General features: G+C 55.8%; 1 protein-coding gene and 1 long non-coding RNA gene across 4 annotated transcripts in view; one reads left to right on the forward strand and one right to left on the reverse strand.

Moving 5' to 3' along the window:
- Positions 1-4,592: 4,592 nt before the first annotated feature.
- Positions 4,593-23,778, reverse strand: part of GRID2IP (Grid2 interacting protein) — a 37,525-nt gene continuing 18,339 nt past the window's right edge. The window contains exons 4-22 of one of the 2 annotated variants that reach the window (XM_027042264.2): positions 23,566-23,651; positions 20,902-20,971; positions 20,319-20,413; positions 19,822-20,005; positions 17,251-17,405; positions 16,062-16,211; positions 15,702-15,799; positions 15,409-15,526; positions 14,309-14,664; positions 13,535-13,951; positions 12,928-13,015; positions 12,036-12,113; positions 11,310-11,506; positions 10,813-10,968; positions 10,588-10,674; positions 9,563-9,692; positions 9,363-9,481; positions 8,584-8,748; positions 4,593-8,355 (exon numbers count right to left, since the gene is read on the reverse strand). In XM_027042264.2, coding sequence (XP_026898065.1) covers positions 8,284-8,355; positions 8,584-8,748; positions 9,363-9,481; positions 9,563-9,692; positions 10,588-10,674; positions 10,813-10,968; positions 11,310-11,506; positions 12,036-12,113; positions 12,928-13,015; positions 13,535-13,951; positions 14,309-14,664; positions 15,409-15,526; positions 15,702-15,799; positions 16,062-16,211; positions 17,251-17,405; positions 19,822-20,005; positions 20,319-20,413; positions 20,902-20,971; positions 23,566-23,651 — 2,821 coding nt within the window. In that variant the 3' untranslated portion in view covers positions 4,593-8,283. Of the gene's footprint in view, positions 8,356-8,583; positions 8,749-9,362; positions 9,482-9,562; positions 9,693-10,587; positions 10,675-10,812; positions 10,969-11,309; positions 11,507-12,035; positions 12,114-12,388; positions 12,443-12,927; positions 13,016-13,534; positions 13,952-14,308; positions 14,665-15,408; positions 15,527-15,701; positions 15,800-16,061; positions 16,212-17,250; positions 17,406-19,821; positions 20,414-20,901; positions 22,823-23,565; positions 23,652-23,778 lie in introns of those variants that run through there. The other variant, XM_053213271.1, reaches the window with a different exon arrangement.
- Positions 7,937-11,312, forward strand: LOC128313634 (uncharacterized). 2 transcript variants are annotated; one of them, XR_008294602.1, is made up of 3 exons: positions 7,937-8,179; positions 10,176-10,312; positions 10,912-11,312. It is a non-coding gene; the product is annotated as an uncharacterized LOC128313634 (long non-coding RNA). The 2 variants fall into 2 exon arrangements; XR_008294601.1 differs by lacking the exon at positions 7,937-8,179 and adding an exon at positions 8,772-9,240.

Raw genomic sequence — 23,778 nt, forward strand, 5'->3', positions numbered from 1 at the left:
AGGCCCTTGGCAATCAAGGATAATTTCTCATGGATTAGATTTAATGGCTGAGAACACTTAGAAATGGCAAAACGGAGGGGCACCTGGGTGGCTCAGTCGGTTGAGCGTCTGACTTCTGCGAAGGTCTTGATCTCGCGGTTTGTGAGTTCGAGCCCCGCGTCGGGCTCTGTGCTGACAGCTCAGAGCCTGGAGCCTGCTTCGGATTCTGCGTCTCCTCCTCTCTCTGCCCCTCCCATACTCACGCTCTGTCTCTCAATAATGAATAAACGTTAAAAATCTTTTTAAAAAGAAATGGCAAAACATTAAATTGCATGCACCTTGCTCTTCTCTCTTCCTCTGCAGACCGGTCTCTGCATCTCTGCCCCACCTGGCAAGTTGACATCTCTCCTGTTCTGGAGAGCAGCCGTAATGAGCCCGAAATCTCTGTATTTATTTTAAATCTCCTTGGGCGGGGTTCTGATTGGCTCAGCTTAGGCCAGGCATCCCTCAAAGTCCAACAAGCCAGCCAAGTGGGCAAAGACGCATTGTGGAAAATGGCTGCCAAGGGTCCGTGGGGTTTATTGGGTTTATTGGGACACCCAGGGGCACTGGGTGGGGTCCGCACAGACAACCAACGGAGCTGCCCACCACCTGCCGTGGGTTGAGGGCAGGCTCCCTGCCTCCTCTGAAAATATTCCAGGCATCTTCTGGCTTCAGAATTCAAGCAGAAACAATGGTCATCTTCAGCCCAGCGTCAGATTTGCTCTGATTCATTCCAGGCCCCAAGACTCACCTTTTCAAGGATGACCAATAGTACGATTTACCTTTCCATCAGGAGAAGACTCATCTCCCAGAAAGGCGATCCCATGGAAGTTAGCATTTAGGCGTCCCCCAGTGTCCACGTTGTTCAGTTCTGAGCAGCGGTGCCACAGGCATGGACGACCCAGTCCAACCTGATACCCGCCCACACTTCTCCTTCTCCTCCCCTCATCGAAACTTCAAAAAACTCATTTCAGGGGTGCCTGGGTGACTCAGATGGTTTAAGCGTCCTACTCTTGATTTCGGCTCAGGTCATGATCTTGCAGTTCGTGGGTTCAAGCCCCACATCGGGCACTGCTCTGACAGTGCAGAGCCTGCTTGGGATTCTCTCTCTCCCCCCTCTCTCACGCTGCCTGACCCTGCTTGCTCTCTCTCTCAAAGTAAATAAACTTAAAAAAAAAAACAAAACGCCTCATTTCAGCCAAGGTCATCTTGTTACATCCAATTTTGTGTATTTTTTGCTTATTATATCATAAGCATTCTCCCATGATTTAACTCTTCAACAATTTAATTGCTATGTTCTATTCCAACATGGGACTGTTATATATTTTATTCCACAAATCTTTTTTGTTTCTGGACATCCTTGTTGCTTCAGATCAGCTCCACAAACAAACAAACAACCGTGTGCTTCCATGTCTATTTGCATTTCTGACTGTTTCCATGGGGTCAATTTCCTAGTAACTGATGCGACCCATTTCACCAGACCGGGGCATGCGGTGACTCCATGTGGGTTCCTTCCGTAGAAACGACATTATCCCCACATGGTCCAAGAACACACAATCGGGAATCCATCAAACTCTTTTTAGAGAAAATATTTTCCCTCCCTTTCAGGATGCTGTCAAGGCAAAGATCTAGCTAATTTGCACAGCTCAACAGACCCTGTACCTTTTGGTCTGTGGAACGGCATTTGGTTTCATGGTAACTCACAGTTTCCCGCCTCTCCCCTCCCAACACTGTGTGGGGCCCACCTTCCTGTGACTGAACAGTCCATGGAGTGAATTTCCTCAAACAAAGGGCATCTTTAAAATAAGGCAATCAGTATCTTTCCATCCGGAAACTGGAACCACCAACGAGCCCCAAACGCAGTTCCCTTGTTAAAATTTAAAAACGTATCAAGTCCTTCTGTATGGGGTACCCCACTGTACCCCAGGGTGGCATGAATGTGTCAGCTGGTAACAGATGCTTTATTTCGGGGGTTGCAGATTCACAGCTGGGCTCCATCTGGCTCACAGAAATGTTTCCTCCGGCTCATAATTGATCATTACAGTTTTGAATTGGCTGCGAACATTTCACCAGGGCATTTTCAAATTAAAAAAAAAAAATCTGGATTTCTAGCGTCCTTTGAGAAAGCCTGTCGGTCAGGCATCACGAGGCTTGCCTCCCCACCTGGAAGTTCCACAGGCTGGAGCGGAGCGGAGGGTCCCCCTGCAGACAGGGCATCTGCTCTCCAGCAAACCCTCCCCCCCCACGGTCTCTACTGTCCTTCTCTGTCAACCACCCTTCTCCCCTGACCTCCTGTGGATTTCCTGCACCTGCCCACTTCGTATGTTTGCACTGCACGCTTGGCCTCTGTGGACTGTTACTTTGCAACACTTGTTTTAGCCTTTCAGATACACGTGGCCAGAGTACCTTACAGAGAGAAGTGGGTTAGTCCCTTGAGCAGCTTGGTGGCCCCGTGTCCGTGTCTGGATGTTACTTCAGTTTGATTGAATGGGTAGTTATTGAGCCCTCGCTGTGTGCAAAGGCTAGAAGCAGCTGGGCCAGTGGGAAATCAAGCTGATGACGGGGTTATCGGTGCATAGACACCTGGTAGCCCAAGCCTGGGTGTGCGAGAATTTGCCAAGGGAGGGTAAACAGCGCCCAGTGTTGCTTCAATAAAGGCCAGTTAAGATAAGAACGGCAAGTGACAAGCGTGCCCTGTGTCTTCCTGTCGGGGAGATAGCAGGTTGAGGGGGACGATGGGAGAGAAAGCCAGGTGGCCAAGTGCTGAGAGGTGAGTGGATGGTGGGCACAGAGGCAGGGACAGTGGACAACAGTTCAAAAAGATGGGCTCTGAAGGGGCACTGACCAGACATCAAGCACTGGGGTCTAGACTGTTCTGGGAGGGCTGCAAGGGGAGGGGGAGGGGTATCTACAGGAGACTGGGAAGGAGCCTGTGGAGAGTGATTTGTGTTCACAGAGCGCCCTGGGAGCCCGGGGACACAGGAATGTAGCACAGACGGAGAATTCACTCCGAGTTGGAACTGAGAGCAAGGCCTGAACATGGGATGAAGAGAGGGAAGGTGGGAACATCCCTCTCAGAAGCCTCTTTTTTTTTTTAATGTTTATTTATTTTTGAGAGAAAGAGAGACAGAGCATGAGCGGGGGAGGGGCAGAGAGAGGGAGACACAGAACCTGAAGCAACTCCAGGCTCTGAGCTGTCAAGACAGAGCCCGAAGTGGGGCTCCAACCCACGAACTGTGAGATTATGACCTGAGCTGAAGTCAGATGCTTAACGGACTGAGCCACCCGGGCTCCCCAGAAGACTTTCTCTTTGGAGCATCAGATCAGTCCAGAGATTTTTGAGGCCTCCTTGGGATCCGATAAGGGACCTCAGAACGTGAATGCATTTGGACATGGGGTCTTTATTTTTATTTAAAAAAAATTTTTTTTTGTTTTTAATGGCATTTGTTCGTCATGTCTGAGCAGAGACAAGACCTGTTTTACTTTCTAAATTTTTTTAATGTTTATTGTTATTTTTGAGAGAGAGACAGAGAGACAGAGTGCAAGCAGGGGAGGGGCAGAGAGAGAGGGAGACACAGAATCTGAAGCAGGATCCAGGCTCTGAGCTGTCAGCACAGAGCCCGACGCGGGGCTCAAACTCACGAACTGTGAGATCATGACCTGAGCCAAACACTTAACAGACTGAGCCACCCAGGTGCCCCTGGAGATGGGGTCTTTAAAGAGATACCTCAGGTTAAATGAGGTCATAAGGGTGGGACTCTATAAACCCAGAGGACCGGGGTCCTTACAAGAAGAGGAAAAGACATTAGGAATGTGCACACGCACACAGAAGGGGCCATCTGTAAGCTGAAGAGAGCAGCTCAGGAGAAACCAGACCTGCTGACATCTTGATCTTGGACTCTCAGCCTCCAGACTGTGAGGCAGAAAACTCCTGTGGTCTAAGCAACTTTGTGGGATTTGTTGTGGCAGACTAAAGCAGGAAAAACAGGAGAAGCAAGAAAAGAGCTATGGGCTTTATGTTGAAGTCACCAGCATCTGTGGCCCTGGAAAGACTAATGTATATATATACACATATATATGTATACACATATATATACACACATATATATGTATACCCATGCATCTGGCACTTGATTTCAGCTCTGGTCATGACCCAGGGTCATGGGATCGAACCCCTCATCCGGCTCTGCACTGACAGCGTGGAGCCTGCTTGGGATTCTCTCCCCCTCTCACTGCCTCCCCCCCACTTCCGCCATGCTCTCTCTCTCTCTCAAAAATAAATAAGTAGGGGTGCCTGGGTGGCTCAGTCGGTTAAGCGTCTGACTTTGGCTCAGGTCATGATCTTACAGTTTGTGAGTTCGAGCCCCGCCTCGGGCTCTGTGCTGACAGCTTAGAGTTTGGAGCCTGCTTCGAATTCTGTGTCTCCCTCTCTCTCTGCTCCTCCCCCGCTCATGCCCTCTCTGTCTGTCTCTCTCCTTCAAAAATAAATAAAGACACTTAACAATTTTTTTTAAATAAGTAAACATTTTATTTTTTATTATTAAAAATGTTTTGTGTATTTATTTTTGAGAGAGAGAGACAGAGCACGAGCAGGGGAAGGGCAGAGAGCGAGGGAGACACAGAATCTGAAGCAGAGGCCAATGCAGGACTCGAACTCACAAACCGTGGGATCATGACCTGAGCTGAAGTCGGATGCCTAACTGACTGAGCCACCCATGTGCCCCAATAAATAACATTTAAAAAAATTGTGTTGAGCAAGACAAAGACGCAGAGGATGGCCTTTCACGTAGACAGAGCTGAGTGTTTGATCCAGCAAGTCACAAACCTGAGTTTCACTTTTTATTTGTAAAAAGGAGATCACAAAACCCACCTAGGAGGGTCATTGTGAACTTAAAATGAGCTGAAATATGTAAAACGTTGGGCACACTACCTACAAACATTTGTTATTAGGAAAGGTGGCATGTAATTAGGCTATGTTATTTTGTTAGTATTATTGAGAAATAAATAAATTCCTGGGGTATAAATGCTTGCATTCACATCTTGACACTTGGTAAGGAGTTGGCGGGGGGTGTGGGGGGGTGTGGGGTGGGTATGGCGCACATATTGGCTCACATATAGGCCTTTGTACTGACTTGGGTGTAGAATCACCATGAAGTATAATCCCAGAAAACCAAACTCAGAAAGGCTGACCCATAAAGATGTTTGCACTCAGCATGGTGTCTGGCACATAGTAGGCAGTCAAAAAGTATTGGCGAATGCATTTATGAATGAAGAGCTCTTGCTGAGAATGGTAAAAGACTGAACATCTATAACCATCTGTGGATGGGTGTATTATTCAACCCTCTTAGTGTTGCAAGTGACAGAAACGCATTCAAACCAGCCTAAGCCAAAAACTTAAAATAAATTTTAAACGTTTACAAATGGAGGGGGAGAATTTGTTGGCTCAGAAACTGACAAGTCCAGAAGTCTGCTTCAGGCATGGTTGGATCCAGGGACAAAAGAGATGTATTGAGTAGTCTGCTCTCCTCTTCTTCCCTGTATTAGCTCCATACCCAGGCAGGTGTTCTCTCTGTGGTGGTCCTGAGAGCCCCCTCCGGGCTTCTACCCTCTATGTATCCAACAATTCACCCACAAAAGAGGGAGCTCCCTTTCCAAACAGTGCTAACACGAGTCTTAACTGGACTCTAAGTCAGCCAGCCAGAGTCACGGGATCATCCTTGTTCAGTCAGCACTGCTCAGGGCCTGTGAGTAGGGGAGAGATAATTTCCCAAAGGAAAAACAGGGTGCTGTTCCCAGCAGAAGGGAGACTGGTTGCTAGGCAGGCACAGACCATTGCTGCCCCCTGGACCGAGTGGAGTCAGGTGACTGGGTGAGAGAGAGAAGGACGAATGCCACCTGGAGGACATAAGGAGGTGGCTACCCAGAGCTGTGCTGGGTCCAGGCAGGACCGAGGCCACTGAGGATTTAAGGAGGCTGGGATCTGTACCAAGATGTCAGGCCAAGTGGCCAGGTGGTAGACTGATTCAGAAAATGGCCCTGCTTCTCCACCTGTCCTGAATCCACACCCTCTGCAATGTGACTTAGCATCATCTCTCGTCAAGAGTGGAGCCTATTTTCCCTCCCTAGAACGTGGGCTGGCCTTTGTCACTTGACATAGACTGCGGGGTGGTGGGGTGGCAGTTCTGAGCTTAGGCCTCAAGGGGCCTTCTGTGACTCTGGTTCCCTTGGACCCCTGCCTCCACCACGTGAACGGTCCTGGCTATTTAGCTGGGGGATGAGAGGCCATGCGAAGCCGTCCCAGCTGTCCCAGCCACAGCCCCAGACACAGGAGGGAGCCCTGCATGGCTAGTAAAGCTGTCTAGCTGACTCACAGATGACTGTCCACACATGAGTGAGTCCACTGAGCCCAGCTCAGGTCAGAACTGCCCAGGTGACCCGCAGACTCATGAGCAGTAGTTGGCTGCTGTTTTAAGCCACTGAGATTTGGGACTGTCTGTTACACGGCATTGTGTGGCAAAGTAGGTTCCCGATACAAGGCATTTAGAGAGAAAACAGAGCTAGTGCTTGGCTTGCCAACCCGTGCCCCCTGGCACGGGGCTGGATTTACTTTGGGGATCACGTCTGCTTACAGCCTGGTGGAGTCTATCGTGTCTGTGGATCTCACACAGGGATTTTAAGTGTCTGACATGTTTCTCAGAGACATGGGCCTTGGTAATGCCTGGAATTATCTAGCTTGAGCTGCTGGGGACCAATGTGCACCACTAGGCACATCCGAACCTCGCTCCCTACCCCCGCTGAATTGCACGCTTCGATTTAGCCATTTTTACACGGTGGCTGTGCGTGGAGAACAAGCACAGAACATACGTGGCTTCAAAGAGCAGTCTGTGGGAGACTGGGAGGAATGGAATGGGTCCCAAATCCCATCCGAGAGCAACATTAGCCATTTGGTTGTAGGGAGAGAGAAAGAATCCAAGAGACAGGTTTAAAGTGCATTTAGGACTTCTCTGGAAGAAAGTTAAGGAAAGAGGAATCTGCCTGATGCCGGAAACTGCCCACTGTAGCAAGGAAAGGATGAAAGAAGTTAACACATCTTCCCACCCACAGCATCCCTGTCCCTAGGATCCAGGAAACTGTCTCCTCTCCTCCCATCCTCACGAGGGCCTCCAGGCACACACGGGAAACAGCCTCTGGGGGCCCCAGCATGTCCCACTGTGTCGTCCACCGCTACACCTGCTCTGCTCATGTGGCCTCTTCCAGGGAACGTCACTGCCACCCAGCCAGGCAATCGGCCACCAAATCCTGCTCACCCAGAACCGAAACATCTCTCTGTCCTCCCCGCCCCCACCTCGGCCACGCCGTCCCCTTCTCAGATGCCCCACTTCAAAGTCGCCACTTCCAAACTGGACTTAAATTTGTCCGCCGGATAAAAACCCCCCATTCTACCATCTGACGAGGCATGCCTTCCTAACCCTGTTCTCCCCCTTATCCCTGCCCAGCATCTCTCCTGCCTGCCCTGCTGGGCTGCAGTCAACTGCAGTTTTTTCAGCTTCCGAGACCCAGGCTCCCAGGTCCCTGCACCTGGGGGTGTCTTTCCTCCCTGCCTTCTTCCAAGCGGTCCCAGGAGGCCGGGGCTGGGTGAGGGACCACAGGCCTATCGTGCCCATTGGCATGGCATGTTCAAGGGCATCTGTCACCTTCTCTGGGGTCCAGGGTGTGTGTTTTGCAAGGGTATCCCTTCAGCCCACTGGGAGCAGACTTGGAAAGAAGGTTCCGACGTCCTCGCTTGGGGCAGAGTGTGCTCTGGCCGAGCTCTGAGGGGCAGATGGCAGACACTGCCCCAGACTGGGGGCCACCTCACAATCCACTTGCTGGTCACGGCCCCCACCCCCACCCATAAACCCTTCCCCGGGACCAGACCAGAGTCCTGAGGGTGCGTACAGCCGGCGGCTGCTTTGAAGGCCCCTCGGAGCCAGGAGGGGCAAAGCCAGGCCCCCCATTATGAGCACGCCTGCGGGCAGCCATGTTTCACGCTCCTCGGGGAGTTGGCGCCTCCGCGCTGCCCCATGTCCCAGTGCTTGTTTGGAGCGGGGGCCGAGGCCCACAGAGGGAAGCCTAGATGACCCTGAACCTTCCCGGCACCCAGAGCCCGACAGCTGAGGTAGCTGGAGATGCGGGGAGGCCGGGCCCCACCTCCCGCACCCAGGCCACTCGGGGCTGCTCCAGGCCACTGGGCTGGGCCTTGGGCAAGATGAGCTCCGGAGGTCACCAGGCCAGGGGCGAAACCATCCCTGAGCTGCGTGGGCCGTCCCCAGCTTCCAAGTCACTGAGTGCTCGCTGGGGAGGAAGGGGCACATGGGGAGGGGCTGGTCAGTGGTCCAGGGACCCTTGACTCCCCGCCCTGCCTCATCTCCCCACCCAGGGAGCCAGGGAAGGGACCTATTGGCCCCATGGGGGTCCTGTCACATTTGCGGGGGCCCTTTCCCAATCTGGGCTTCATGGAGGCCTCATTTGACCTCCAGAGGGACTTCTAAGAGGCCTCTTCGGCCTCTCATCACAGCTCACCTCAAACTTGCTCATGAACTCTGCAAAGATGCCGAAGAAGGCCTCAGAGGTGGTGGCTTTGGAATCCTCGCCGAAGAAGGCCAGCGCCCTGCCCAGCTCCTCGGTGGCCTCCCGCTGGAGCGCGTCCAGGGCCCGCAGCACCGGCTGGGCCGTCTCTAGGAAGGACTGATTGCCCCGTTAAGGAAACTGCCAGGCATCCTCAGGTTCTCGGGCAGTGACCCCAGGCTGAGCCTAGCTGCCACATGCCCTGTGCTCAGCCAGGAGCCATGCTTGTTCGGGGGGCTCCAGTCCCTTCGCACACTGCCCTCTCAGCTGGCCATGAAGCCCACCACAGCCAGTCAGCCTCGTGGCCTTCCACTTGTCTTCTCTGTAGGGTAGCCCTGTCTCCCCGGTGGGCTCTTCTCAGATGCCGTGACCCCTTCCTCCCCAAACACCCGCTGATAGTATCTCCCTGTCACTCTCTAGGCTTTGATCTCTCTCTCTCTCTCTCTTTTTTTTTTCTGTAGCATTTGCCGCTATCTGTACTCTGTGGCAATGTCCCCCTCTCCTGACTGCCTGTGACTTAAATCTGGGCTCTATGGCCCAGAAGGACAGATGGGGCGAGGCAGTGGCTTTTGGACAGTCAAAAGAACTCCTCTTCAGTTATGCAGACTTGGTGTACGTGCTTGGATTCTAAATCACCAGGATGGACCCTCTGCCAGGGCCCCCGGATCCCAGTGGCCACTGGGGCTACAGACGGCTCCCTATCCCGGTGCTGGGACCGGCTGCTCAGAGGATACTGTCATGACCACAGCAAACTTGTCCTCACTGGAGGGGGGCGTGCTCTGGCAAGCAGCCTGTATCTCACTGATGGTGCCATGGAGGTCAGCTAGGTCACTGGTCAGGGCCCGTTGATTCACTGTAGGGAAGGGAACAGAGCCTCACGAGCACCAGCCTCCCAGTCCAGGACAGTGGCACCCCACCCATGCACTCAGCCTACCTTTGGCAGCCAGGGGCACAGTGGGCAGGTCCTGAGCAAAGCCGAGGAGTTCTGGGAAGTGCTGGCTCAGCGATTTGGCAAGAATGTGCAGGAAGGTAGATTTCCCATCCACAGTCTTCGTGGAGTTCAGCTGCAAGTGATGCCCAGCAGACATACTCTTCAAGGACCCCATCAGATACCTGATCACACAGGGCTGGGTACCCTTGGCCCCACGTCTCCTGGACTGTGACAGCAATTCCTGGCCCTTGACACCCAGCTACTCCAAAGTTGCCAGTATTTCTTCCTCTGAAGCTCTGCTGGGATGCCCACAGGCCTCCTCAGGAGTCTGGAGGTTCCCTGGCCCAGATCTTTGAGACATCCTTCCAGCCCCCCAGGAACCAGGCCCACAGCCATCGGCTAGAGAAGGCCACCAGGTTTTCTGTCCTTGGCAGTGAGGCCTTGTCAGCAAATATAACCCCAGATTTTCTGACCCCTGGGTGACGGTGGTGGGACACCATTCACATGTCTTCCTTCTTTGTGATTTTCTGGAACCATATGTGGCCCTCCTGGGCTTCAGACATTCTAAAACATTCATATCTACAAATGGAGTTTTTCTTCTTCTCTTTTAAAACAGTCAAAGGTACCATGGGGAAAGGTCCCAGAAACAGTGGGAAGACCAGGTATTCAAGCTGTCCTTTCTCAGATCCTAGATCTTATAGGCGTAGGACGGCCTGACAGTGGTGGTGGTATTAAGGACACAGAAGCAACCAGGTGAGATTCTCTCCTTCCTCTTGGAGTCTTCCCTCCCTGTCCCCCACCCTCCATTTTTCCAGATCCCGAGGCTTGGCTTGGAAAAGGTCCCCCATCCATCCTTTACTGCAATTACATTCTGGCCTGCTGGCAGCCAGCTTTTCCTCCTGGGAGAAGGGCGCTCCTTGGCCATGACATTCTCTCCTCCCCTCTGCCACAACTTGGGTTGGGCCTGGCCTCCCCAGCCTCCATACGGTAGGGCAAGCTCATACATTACTGCGAACTGGTCCCCTCACCTCCGTCAGGAAGTTGATCTTGAAGCCTGTGGTCTTGTTGGTTTTGGGCTGTCCATCGTTGAGATAGTTGCCCATGGCCAACACAAACTGTGGAAAGAAAGGTGGGCAGGTCCTGCCCAGGTGCTCACCCCGCACCCCAGACCACTATCAGGATGGGCCTCCAGACTGGAAGCCCCAAGGGGCAGACAAGCAGGTGGAGTGATCGGAGAGTGGGTGCGCCCTGACCTCCAGGATCTTGGCGAGCTTCCGGCTGTTCTTGAGCTCAAGGGAGGCTTGGCGCAAGCACTCCAGGCTGCCCCGGATCTCTTCTGTCTTCTCCTGTAGGGTGGCCTGGAAGTGGAGACTGCGCAAGCGGGTTTTGTATTCCGGAACCGACAGCATCTGTCACGAAGTCAACGCCAGGATTGCACCCATCCCACCAGGGGCCCCACCTCCCCACCGCAGCCTGGGGTGGGGGTCAGCTGGCTGCCCGGCATTCCCCTCAAGAAAAATAAGCACAATCCCAAAATGAGCACACAAAAATAAGCACAATCCCATCTACCTTGAACCCCGGGTGGGAACTGGCCATTAAAGGTGTAAAACTGGGACTCAGAGGCGCGAGCGCAGTGGCGGTAGGGGAGCGGGACCCACGCAGCCCCGGTCACAGCGTGAGCCCCGATGGAGGCGGCCAAGGCCGCCGGGCAGCACCCCCCGACCCCGGGCGGCGGTCACGGCCGCAGCACCTGCAGGACGAACTGATCGGGCTCGCTGAGGCGGCCGGGCGCCTCGCGGAAGGCCTGGTAGCGCTGCTCCTCGTCGGCGTCGGGCGCGAAGAGCAGCAGCTGCGCCAGGTGCGCGGGCTCCAGGCGCCGGGGCTCCATGCTCATGAGCACCTGCCGCAGCTCCGCGGGGCTCAGCTTCAGGTGCGCCAGCAGGATGGCTGCGGGCCGGGCCGCCAGCGTGAGCCGGGGGCGGGGCCGGGCGGAGGGTGGGCGGGGCGCCTAAGTTCCCCGGGGCTACCGGGTGGAGCCTGGGCGGGGCAAGGAACTGGGCGGGGCAGGAGCCGGCCCGGAGAGGCAGAGGGTTCTTCCCAAGGCCGAATAAAGGCGAGGACATGGTTCTCGAAGACTTAGACCTAGATTCGGGTGGGGTCTGTGGGCGTGGTGCCAAAATGAGGGAGGAGACCCCGTGAGGGAGAGTAGAGGATGCGGCTGGAGGCGGGGCCATAACCCGGAAGCCGAGGCCTGTAGAGGTGGGGCCAACGAGGGGGCGGGACCAATGAGGGTGGAGCCCAGCGCGGCACCTGCGCCGGGGTGGGTTCCTTGACCTAGGAGGGGGCCTTCACCCAGCCGGTGTCGGACCCCCACGGAATAATGTGTCATCCACCCCCGCGGATCCAAAGCTCTGCGGCCCAGAGACGGGGCCGCCTCCTGTCCCCCATAAGCCCTGGGACTCCCCGAACCCCTCACAGGTGTTGTAGGCCTTCTTGTGAGACAGGATCTCCACCACTTCTTTCTTCCTGAAGGGTTCGGGCCCGGGCAACGGCTCTGGAAGGGAAAATGGTTTAACGGGAGGACACTAGGCTGGTGGGACGGCCCAGGAGGGGTGTGGCCGCACCCAATGGCGAGACACCCCTTGACAGGGCCGTGACTGAATCAGCTCCAGGTGTCCACAGTTCCTTCATTCCTCAGTCTCCCACTCAGGTGTAACATACTCAGCATGCGTGGTGGGTGCCCCTCCCCTCCCCGCCCCTCCCCGTCCCCCCCCGCCGGGGCCCTTGGGACTGAGCTGCCCAAGTAAGGTGAACCAACCACCTCTTCACCTTGCAGATGCTTCCTGGATGGACAAAGGCCTTTGTCTTCCATCCTGCAACCACCTGTCACACATGATACCCCTGGCTGCCTGGAACCCCACCCAACAATCCTATAGGGAGATACCCAGAGAGGGGAGAGGGGACAGAGAGACTAGAAGGGACATCTAGTCTCCTAGATATGGATGCCTCCTGGTCACCTGATTCTGGCTCTGTGACTTTAAGCATATTATCTAGCCTCTCTGTGCTTCTTTATCAAGAAGCCAGGGTGGTCACAGTCCCTGTCTCATAGGGTCATCACGGGATTGATTTAGAAACAAGGGTGTCTGGCATTTGGGAAGCATGCAATAAATGCCAGCTATTACGGTCATCTCCACTTTGAGACAGGAAAACTGAGGCTCTGCGAAGTTAAATAACTCAGGGACACGGTAAGCAAATGGCAGTCGGTGCAGGCCTCTGGGACTCTAAGCCCCGGGATGCCACAAAAGGCAGCAGGTGGACTTCCAGAGAGGGCTTGTGGAGGGTTCCCCCAGGGCCCTCGGGCCACTCACTAGCAGGTTTCTGGGTGCCGAAGTGGAGCTCCAGATCGAGGTATTTTACCATATCACTCAGCTTATCATAATCAGAATCTTCCCCGAGCTGCAAGGCAGAGGGCGTCACAGTGAGGCCCTACCCTGGCAAACGCACTGCCACCGCCCACCCCACCCACCCTCTAAGGGCTGCCCTGGGAGCTACTGAAGGGAGAGCCCTCGTCAGGCCCTGGGGTACACGTGGGGGCCAGAGGAGACTGCGGGAGACACAAACTCGTCCAGGTTATCAGGCGGTGAGCCGCTGCCTCCTCAAGTCCATTGCATACGTACACCTGCAATACTCCCCCTGCAGAAGCCAGCAAGCTGCACTGGGGCAGGCGGATGAAGGGACTGCAAAGGGGCCGCAGCCAACCGAGGGGGCTTAAGGAGGTGGCCAAGAGCTCTGGCCTTGCTTGGGGGTGTTCTTTGCAGGGGGTGCGCTCACCAGAGCTGTCCTGGGTTCACGATGCTAGGTAAACGGAAGCGGGAAATGCCAGGGGCTACAAACTGGACAGGGGCTTGTCTTCAATAGTGCTGCCCAGGCCACCTACCCCTGGTGCAGGGCACCCCCAGGCCTCAGGTCACCTACCTGACCCCAGATGGTGCCTTCCGAGTTCTCCACCTGCTCCCACCGTAGGCGCTTGACGCTCATGTGGCTGGTCTCACTTCGGCGGTGGCCCAGGCCCCGGGACAGCATGGGGGGTGCACAGGGCACCGGTGGGGGCAGGGGTGGTGGGGGCGGTGGAGGGACTGGGTGGCTGAGTTGGGTGAGGGGCTTGACCAGTGTCTGAGCAGGGCCCCGAGGACCATCGGGGATGCGGGAGCTGGGCTTAGGGTCATGGAAGGGCAGAGGTGGCGGAGGCGGGGGGCTGAGCGGGGGTGGGGGGATGTGGTCGGAGACGGAGGAGTAGGTCAGGGAGCTGCCTTCCTCACTGCTGCTGATGCACTCGCTAGCGCTGCTCCGTTCGTTGGTCACAAAGCTGCCCTGGTCATCGTGGAAGCTCATCTGCCAGGGCGGAGCAAGGTGAGGGAGAGTGGGATAGCCTGGGGCAGGGGGTGGGATAGCCTGGGGACAAGGATAGGACAGTCTGGGAAAAGGAACAGGGTAACCCGAGATAAGGTATATGGGGTGGCCTTGAGTGGGGGGTGTCATAGCTTGAGTCAAAGGGTGGGATAGCTCAAGCCAGGGGCTGGGGTAGCCTGGGACAGATTCTGGGATGGACCGGGGCAGGAAGGGGAGTAGCCTGGGGCAGATTCCCAAGGGCAACAGGCTTCTTGCGGGAGCCCAGGGATATTGTTTCCCCTTCCAGACCCCCATGGCACACCTGGGCCCCTCGCCCTCCACACCTGCTTGCACGCTCACCTCCTCATAGTCATTCTCAGGGCTCAGGAAATCATCCACGACAGTGACCCGGGGGCCCAGCTGCTCACTGAGCACATCCAGGAAGCGGTCAGTATCCCGGCTGCGCATGGGGCGGGAGAAGGTGAAGAGCTTCCTGCGGCTGGGTGGGCGGGCAGGGTCCGGACTTGGGGGGCTGTCGGAGCGGATGGGCCCGGGGTCTGGCTGTGGGGAGGGCGCCCTGCTGCTGTCCAGGCTGGCGTAGGGGTGAGACTCAGAGCTGCTGGGGGAGGCCAGGCCCCCTGAGCACAGTGGGTAGTAGCAGGGGGAGGGCAGGAGCCGCTCGCTGGGCCACGAGACGCTGGACAGGGTCCTGGGCCCTGGGGTGGGGGATAAGGTGTGAGGTCTCTTCAGTCAGCACCTGGGTCCCAGGTGCAGGCTGGAGGGGAGGGGCCCGGGGCAGGGTGGCTCTGTGTCCCTGGGTACCTTCCTTTCCCTCTCTGGACACAGCACAAGAAGACCCTGGATGCCCCTGCCTCCCCAGGCCCTTCCCTAAGGGAAATCAAAGGTCAGAGTAGGTGAGGGGGAACAGTACTTAGCCCCAGGACAGGCCAGACCCCAGCTCATCTTGGTCCCACCTAGGACTGACCGAACACAATTCAAAGGGGAGATGGGCCTTCTCCGGGCCCGAGACCAAGGATCATGAGGCACCTCCCGCACCCGACAGGCCCTTGGCTGACAGGAACACTGCCCTGGTGTCCTGCCTTCTGAACTGCAGAGAAACTAGCTTCTCAGTTGGGCCATTCACAGAGCAATGCATGCACTTAATAGTTTATCCAACAGCCACATGCTAACTCAGGGCTCCTTAGGGGAAAGACCTGGGCTCTTCTAAATCTATAGGAGGGGTAAGGGTTGGAGGGGACCTGGGAAGACCTGCGACAACCCTAACCTTGATGGACCTTTGCCATGGAGGCCACTGAGGTTCCCCACAACTCAGTCATGGAGCCATGCAACAAAGGGGAGGCTCGAAAGATGTGCCTCAGATGGGGAAAACACCCAGACAGACAGCCCAGTGGACAGAAGCTAGTGCTGCCTTCAGGAACCCCAGCCGGCTGAGCCCCTACCTGCTGCACCTGCCGGGCTGGGCACTGGCGGGGAGGCACGGGATCTGGACGTGGTCCCCACCTTCCCTTTGAAACTGCTGCTCAGTCGGGACTCGAGCTCCGCATAGACGGCTGACATCTTTGGGGAGAGGAGGCCAGGGTGAGTCCAACCCACCCTCCCCTCCCATGTGAGGCCCTCACATGGCCTCAGAGGCCAGGCCTGGGTGGTCTGGGAGGCAGGGATCTGCCCCAGCCCCAGGAGCTACCTATTCCCAGCAGCCAAGTGAACCACCAGGAGGGTGGTGAGGTCTCACCATCTTCGGATTGGGGGTCTCAGGGAGGGACGTGCCGTCGCCTGCCTGGCGCTCGCCTGGGATTAGAGGAAGAGGCATCTCAGGACAGTCACCGGGACCTGCTGGGGGAATCGGGGAGGGTGGAGTCCACCGTGGAGACATCCAGTGACCCTTCTGAGCTCTAAGGCTCAGGTTCCAGCCCAGGCCCAGTGGGCAGCCATGGAGAAAGAACTAGCAAGCCCTGCAGACCCCCGAGAGCCATGGCTCAGCCCCGCTCAACCCGTTCTCCGGGATCTCTCGTCTCACCAACCCCATTTTGCAGGTGGGAAAACGGAGCCCTGTTCCTCACACCCAGTCCCGCCTTCCCGTCCAGAGCCTCACCGCAACTGAGGCTGGCCTCCAGGCCCTGGGACCGGAGACTGCGGCGGCACATGGAGGAGGCCCTCAGGGAGCTGCGTCGCTGGGGCTCCAGCACCGGCTCGGGCTCAGGCTCGGGCTCAGGCTCCAGGTCCAGCTCGGGCTCTGGCTCTGCTGTGGGACATGAACAGGAGACGGGCCCCCTGTCCTCTCAGCTCAGGGGCCTCCCAGGAGGGGTGAAGGCAGCAGCTGTGTGCACCGATCTGTGACCCCAGGCTCTGCTTAGCAAGTGGAGAGAGATTGTACACCTACTGCTCGGCCTATGCTCCGAGCCTCTTGCTAAAACCCTCGAGCCTCTCCCAGCAAATTGTGGGTCCCCAGGACTACGGATGGTGGGCACACAAGGGCCGGCACACAGGTCTGCAGGCTGTGACCTAGCAGGTGCAGAGTATGTAGAGCATGGGCACAGGGTTTGGCCTAAATGATGGGTGCGGCTTTATGGCCACATGGGGGACACTGTAAGAGATGGGCAGCTGTGGGAAGCTGAGGCCACACATCATCCGGCAGGCCCTGGTGTGTGTCCGTGTGCATCGAGGCGCACCAGCCAGGTGTGACCTGACTGTGTGCTCACTCTCCAGCTCTGTAAACAGCAACCACACGAATTTCCTGGTCTGTGCCACATTTCTTCAGGTGCAATGCACGGCCACTGAGGTCACTCCCATGTTGTGGGTGAGAAGCCTGGGCTTCCGGGCGGACAGGCAGGGTGTCTAAAGTCTGAGATAAGACTGCAGATGTTACTTAAGGGTGAAGCTGAGGGGCACCTGGGTCGCTCAGTCGGTAAAGCGTCCGACTTTGGCTCAGGTCACGGTCTTGGGATTTGTGAGTTCGAGCCCCACGTCGGGCTCTGTGCTGACGTTCAGAGCCTGGAGCCTGTTTCGGATTCTGTGTCTCCCTCTCTCTCTCTGCCTCCCCTGCTCAAGCGCTCTCTCTCTCTCAAAAGCAAATAAACATTAAAAAAGAAATAATAATAATAAAAAAGGTCAAGCTGGCAAGGCGCATCCGCGGGGCCAAGTGTGCGACCAGCCCGGGTGTGTCGGGCACGTGCCTGCATGACACAGGGGTGCATCCGTGTGTGGAAGAGGCCCAGGTAGGCTGCGATCTGAGAACAGGTGTCTGGCTCTTCGTGGGCGGGGCAGCGGGAGAGGCTGCTTACCTGTCACGGCCGTGTAGCCCAGGAAACACGCGATTTTCTCCCGGCACAGCTCCTGCTCCTCGTAAGTCAGCAGCTGGTGGATGAATTGCCAAAGGACTTGCTTGGCAGGTGTGTCCAGCACAGGGTAGACGTCCACGATGAGGGTGTCAATGTTCCTGGGGGAGGGTACGGGAGCAAGGGCTTCATTACTCAGGGGCTCACCACAGGGGGAGCGAGAGATGGACAAGGTGGGGGGCACTTCCAGGCCACAGAACCCTGCGGAGACAGGGAAGGGAGGAAGGCAGGCCTGGCGCTCGGCCACCCTGATTCAAATCCTGGCTCTGCCACTTACCAGCCAAGTGACCTTTCTCAAGTTACTTAATTTCTCGGTGCCTCAGTTTCCTTATCTGTAAAATGGGGATAAAGATAGCATCTATCTCATAGAGTCACGGTGAAGGGGAAAACACATAGAGTGTACTGGGGAGGCTGACTCACTACCTCAGGGATTGGCAAATGATGGCCCGCAGGCCAAATTCTGGACCCCCTTCTGTGTCTGTAAAGGAAGTTTTATTGGAACACAGCCATGACTCTTTGTTTATATATTGTCTACGGTCTACGGCTGTTTTTTTTTTTTATTTTTAAAAAATGTTTATTCATTTTTAAGAGACAGAGTGCGAGCAGAGGAGAAGCAGAGAGGGAGACACAGAATCAGAAACAGGCTCCAGGCTCTGAGCTGTCAGCACAGGGGCCGACACGGGGCTCAAACTCATGAGATCATGACCTGAGCTGAAATCAAGAGTCGGACGCTGAGCTGACAGAGCCACCCAGGCGCCCCTAAAATAGTAATTTAAAAACTCAAAATAAAATGTCACTTTCTGGCTGAAAGACTGCAGGTATGAGTGACAGCGGTGCTCTGGGAAAATATTTGGTATTACTTAGTCAAACTAGGTACACAAGGGGCGCCTGGATGGCTCAGTCAATTCAGCATCTGACTCTTGATTTCAGCTCAGGTCATGATCCCAGGATTGTGGGATCGAGCCCCACATTGGGCTTTGCACTGGGAGTGGAGCCTGCTTAAGATTCTCTCTCTCTCCCTCTCTCTCTGTCCCTCTCCCACTCTCCCTCTCAAAATAAATAAATAATTTTTAAAAAGGTACGCAAATACCTTAAGAGCCAGCAATTCTGCTCTGAGACGTAAATTTCAAACGAACTGTGCACAGCTTCGTGGGGAAATGTGCAGGACGGTGTTCACCAATGCTCCTGTGATGGAACACAGTGGTGGCAAGGCGGGGCCTGTCACTGGCAGGTAAATACCTCTGGCTGCAGTTATAAACAATGTATTCCATGTTCGCGGAACAACATGGACAGATCTAAACACACAGCACTTGGTGGAAGAAAGTCACACACGGAATGTGCAAAGAATAGCACAATCATGATGCGGAACAAACAGATACATCATATGTGGGGTGCCTGGCTGGCTCAGTCAGAAGAGCATGTGACTCTTGATCTTGGGGTCATGAGTTCGAGCCCCACGTTGGGTGTAGAGATTACTTAAATAAAACTTAAAAAAAAAATCATATGAAACAGCAATGCCTACACTTGAGGAACACATCAGACAAAAGGATGCCCGTTAAATTCATCAGACTGGTGCCTTGGCAGGGGAGGGATGTGGGAGAGGGAGTGGAGCTAAAAGGCAATGAAAGGTGGAGACAAGCCCAGCATCCAGATAGACAACATGTGGCCTGTCCACAAAATGGAATGTTATTTGGCTACGAAGAAGGAAGGAAATAGATACCGTAGCTTGGATGGACTTGGAAAACACGATGCTGGGCGAAAGAAGCCAGACGTGAAAGCCCACATACTGTGGGCTCCTATTCATGTGGGAGTCCAGAACAGGGAAAGCCACAGAGACACTGAAGCAGATTTGTGGTTGTTTAAGGGGTGGGGGGAGGGCAGAGGAGGAGGGGGTGACAGTGAAGAGGTGTGGGGTTTCTTTCTGAGGTGATGAAAACGTTCTCAAACTGAGTGTGGTCACGGATGCACCGATGTGTGCATTAAAAATCAGTGCCTCGTACCCTTCAGTGAGTACATTGTGATGGTGTGTGAGTTATATCTCAACAACGCTGTTTAAAACAAAAAAAAAAGAAAAGGGCACGGACAGGTGAGGGGTTTGCACGAGCCGTGACAATGACCCTATGGACTGAAGTTACAAAAAGGAAGACACCGACCTAAGCACCCGCTCCCCCCTGCCCCATGACGGCCGGCCGGCTGGTGGCGAGCGCCCACAGGCCAAAGTCTTGTGAGCGGTCCATGACCAGTGCAGCTGGTGGTTGTTGCTTCACCTTGCAGAGGCTAGGTCACGTGGCTGGGAGGTTTAAGAGTGAGGGTTTGCTGTGGGGCACCTGGACTGCCCACCCCCCTGGGGCCCCTGGTACCAGCTGCTGCTTTCCTTGAGTTCCCCCCCCAGCCTCCCCCCCACCCACCCAGGAGAAGGGGGTGGAGGAGACCCAGGCAGGGAGACCCCGATGGTGAGTCTGGGCAGGATTTGGGGCCCACCCAGGGCTGGTCCCGCCACCTGTCTGGTTCAGCCACCTGTGCTGGAAGAAGCTCTCAAGTGCCCGGCAGACCCCATAGCGCTCGGGAGGCGTGAGCAGGTGCTCCAGCTGCTGGCTGAAAGTCCTCCCCTGAACCCGGATGCTGGAGGGTAGGATCTCTGCCACCCACTGCAGGGAGGTGAGCGCCGAGGACGGGTTGGGGGAATCCAAAGAATCGGAGTCTGTCGGGGACCACGGGCAGGAGAGGCACAGGTGACCCAGCATCCCCAGGTTGGATGTCGTGTCCCTGGCAGCTGGGGGGAGTGCCGGGCACTGGGAGCCACACCTGCTGCCAGAAGCTGGGGACAGGGATGCAGGGACAGCCCCTGGCAGGGTCCCTGAGGCTGCCCCACTGGAATCTACGGCACCACGTGGGGAGGGAAGCTGTAGGCTTAGGGGGAAAGGCAGAGTCCTGTGCAGACTCGTAAATCCCACACACGGAGCCCTGGCAGGGTGTCTGTGAGCCGTAAAGCCTAGTGGTAGTGGGTGTCTCACCGCTGGCAAACGGGACAAGCCCCTCCTCCACCACCAGCGTGGGCACCGCGCCACTGCCTTGAAGCATGGACACCACCTTGTCATGGGAGCAGTTCCTGCCGAGAAGAGATGGCCCAGGAGGGCCTGATCAGGATGAGCCCTGTCCAGACCTCCCACCAGACCTCCTTGTCCTGCTGGTAGAGGCCACTCAGCATGCCCACAGCTAGTCCAGGACCAGAAGTCGGGTCCTGCTCATTCATATCCTCTGCAAGAGATGCTCCAGGCCCAGAACCAGCTGGACACTTCTGGGCGCAGAGGGATTGAGCCCACGTCACCCCTAGGCTGGGCTATCCTCAAGGGCAAGACACTCATGGTCCATTTAACTGTGTCCCTTGCATGGAGCTGGGGTGTTTTCTGGTTGGAAGGATCAATGACATCCTGGCTAGTGTAGGGGGACAGATTCAAGGGTTCCCACAGGAAGAGGGGCAGACTGTGGGGACCAAGTGGTCATAGGAGATTGGGACCACGGCCTGGGTGTCCCAAGAGTCAGGAGTCTTGGAGGATGATGTGTCACCAAGCTCTGATGTCCCCAATAGCCCCTGACCTCATGTCCAGTCCATTGAGGAAGAGGATCCGGTCGCCTGACTTGAGGGAAGCATTGTCAGCCGGGCTCCCTGGAAGTGAGAAGAGAGCGCGGGCCGGTCAGCTGGGCAGGGCCACGCTCTGCGAGCCCATTTCACAGGCGCAAAACGGGAAAAGCGGCAAAGGACAGCCAAATTCAGGCTAGCAGATCCCACATTAGACCCAGTACTCCTCTGCTCTCAGCTGCTCTGAGCAGGGAGTGAGCCCCTGGGTGGGCATGGGAGGGTTTGGGGCACAGTGTGGACCACCTGTCAGCCCTGAGCTGTTGAAGCAGTGCAGAAACAAGGAAGGTCTTGGGAGCAGTATTTCTGCAGCATCTGTGCACCTGCTGAGAGCCCCAGTCCATACACCGGTCTCTGCCCCTCACGTAACAGTTCACGTGGCAGATTCCTCTGTGCCTTTGTCATCAGGAGAAAGTGCGTCTGCCTAGAGGGACGCATGCGTCTCCCTCAGGCTGTGAAACATGGTGTATTAATCATGCTTGTTTGTTTCTGTGCTTCCTGATGCTTTGGTATCTTGGGGGTAATGGTGACCTGGGAAGCACTGCCCTCCCAGGGCTAGCCAACTCCTATGTGGTAAATGACTGGCTCGGAAAAGTGTCTCTTGTACACAACGGATCCAGAGCCTACAACCAACCAACCTCCTTGTCTACGGGGCTCTCACACCCCAGGCCACTGTTGCCCTGCCCTAATCACCCAGGGCCAGGCACCTCCCAAAAGGGGACAGCTCCTATGTCCCAGAGCCTGCTGAAAGCATTCAAACTCATCCTACACCTGCTTAGCTTGCTTAACCTGCTTGGCTCGATCCTTCCCTTTCCCATGTGGCCCTGTGTGGTGGTGTGGCCCTGCATGATGTGGCATGTCCCTTCCTCTTGGGAACTGTGAAGGACACGCTCTTTTTTCCAATGGTGATTATCTCCTGATCTGTTGGCCTCACTGCACCAGGATAATAATAAAACCTGCATTTTAAACCCAAGATAGCAGTGGACTCTCACTCGGCTTTGATGGCCCTGAAGGTCAGACCAAACCCAGTACCCACCACCTGGGGAGGGGCTGGTAACTTTGCTCCTGTGGATGCAGGTTTTTTTCCTTTCTGCCTCTTTTATCAGGTGCTGCTCTAAATTTGATTTGGAAGCAAGTGGGGGAAGGGACAGATGCCTAAAGAAAACGTACCCTCATGAGGCTGTGGGGACTGTCGGGGCAGAGGGGGCAGGGGGGAAGGCTGCTCAGGAAAGACTTGCTAGGGAAGCAGAGTCCTTTCCCTGGGGCTGAAAAGGGGGAGAGGAGAGGGCGATGGTGGTGATGAATCCAATCTGGCCCATCTGGAAGCTTGGGCCAGCCTGGGGTAGGAGGGCCAGTGGGGTTGTAGCCGGGGAATTCAAGATCACTGGAACGGGAGTCAGGAGATCTCAGGTTCTGGTCCTTGCTTTGCCAGAGCCTCTAAAGGCCTCAGTTTCCCCTTCTGTAAAAGCTCTTACTGAAGCATTGGTTTCGCTTCCTATGACAAGGAAGACAAGGGGGAAGCCTGGACACTGGGTTGGAGAGAACAGCATATCTAGATTTTAACATGGCCCTAGGCAAAGGATCTCCGGCTGGACCACGTGGGTGGAGCAGGAAGGTGGTGGCTCAGTTGGAAGAGACAAAGAGGAGAGATTACTCTTTTCTAGAGCACCAGCCCTTGGGCCTCTTCCCTACAACACTGTGCCAACAACTTAGTAGTGCACAGATCCGAGAAGAACTGGAACGCGTCAGTCATCTGAGATCCCCGTGGCGGGAGATGCTAAGGCACTAAGGCACTTTCCTGGGGATCAGAAGATGTCCATCCCACAAATCCATGCATTGGAGGTGTGAGATGAGGAAGGGTAGACAGGACTCAGCATCAGCGGGTCCACCAGTGGGGATGTGTCACCAGGAGCAGCATGCTCAGGTGCTGGGAGGTTATGAATGCAGGTGACCCAGCCCTGGGAGGTGGTTACCGGGAGGGAAAGTTCAGTTTAGGGTCAGGAGACATTTCTGCCCCACAGAGACCTTTCACAATGGAAGACACCCCCCCCCCACACACACACCCCACCTCCAGAGGGGGAAAAGGGAAAATTCCTGCACTAAGGCTCTGCCTTTTTCAAGATGCCACCATTCCAGGAGCACCCCACCACCACCACCAAAAAAAAAAAGGGAGGCAGGGTGGGGGTGGGAGGAGAGTCCAGATTGGGAGGAAGGGACTGGATAGTGGGCAGAGGCCCTGAGGGCCTGATGCCTCTCTGAGTCTGACCCGCCCAGCAAGTGCCAAGTTCACAGTGGGCACCCAGCACAGAGCACGCATGGTGTTAGGGTGTGGCCTGGGCAGGCATCAGGTGTGTGTCCTGGCTCTCCCAGTGTCTGGGACCGTGCCCTCAGCCCCCCACGTGGACGCAGGGAAGGTCTGGATGGAGAACTCGGGTCACTTGGCTCAAAGGTGACCCTGAACTTGGAGGGCGTTTGCCCCAACTCAGACGGATGTATCTAGGATACTTAGAGGGCACAGGCTACCTGAGATTTGAACCTGGGGGGTGGAAGCGAGTGGGCGGGTTACTGAGTATCGGCCTAACAGGGTCCTTCACTCCATCCAGGACAACCCGCCTACCCCTCACCAGGCAGGACAGACTCGATCCAGACAGGCCCATGGCCGCGCAGCGTGAAGCCGAAGCTCTTGTTGCCCTTGTAGACTCGGACTGTCCTGGGGAGAAAGAAGGGGTGGAGTGGGGGGGCTGGCCGCGTGCCCCGCCCTGGGGAGAGAGAGGCTAGGGGGCATAGGGGATAGAGATGTCCCGTGTCCCGCTGCCCTTAACCTCTCCTGCCTCGCA

Source organism: Acinonyx jubatus, chromosome E3, assembly GCF_027475565.1.
Source record: "Acinonyx jubatus isolate Ajub_Pintada_27869175 chromosome E3, VMU_Ajub_asm_v1.0, whole genome shotgun sequence".
Lineage (NCBI taxonomy): Eukaryota > Metazoa > Chordata > Mammalia > Carnivora > Felidae > Acinonyx > Acinonyx jubatus.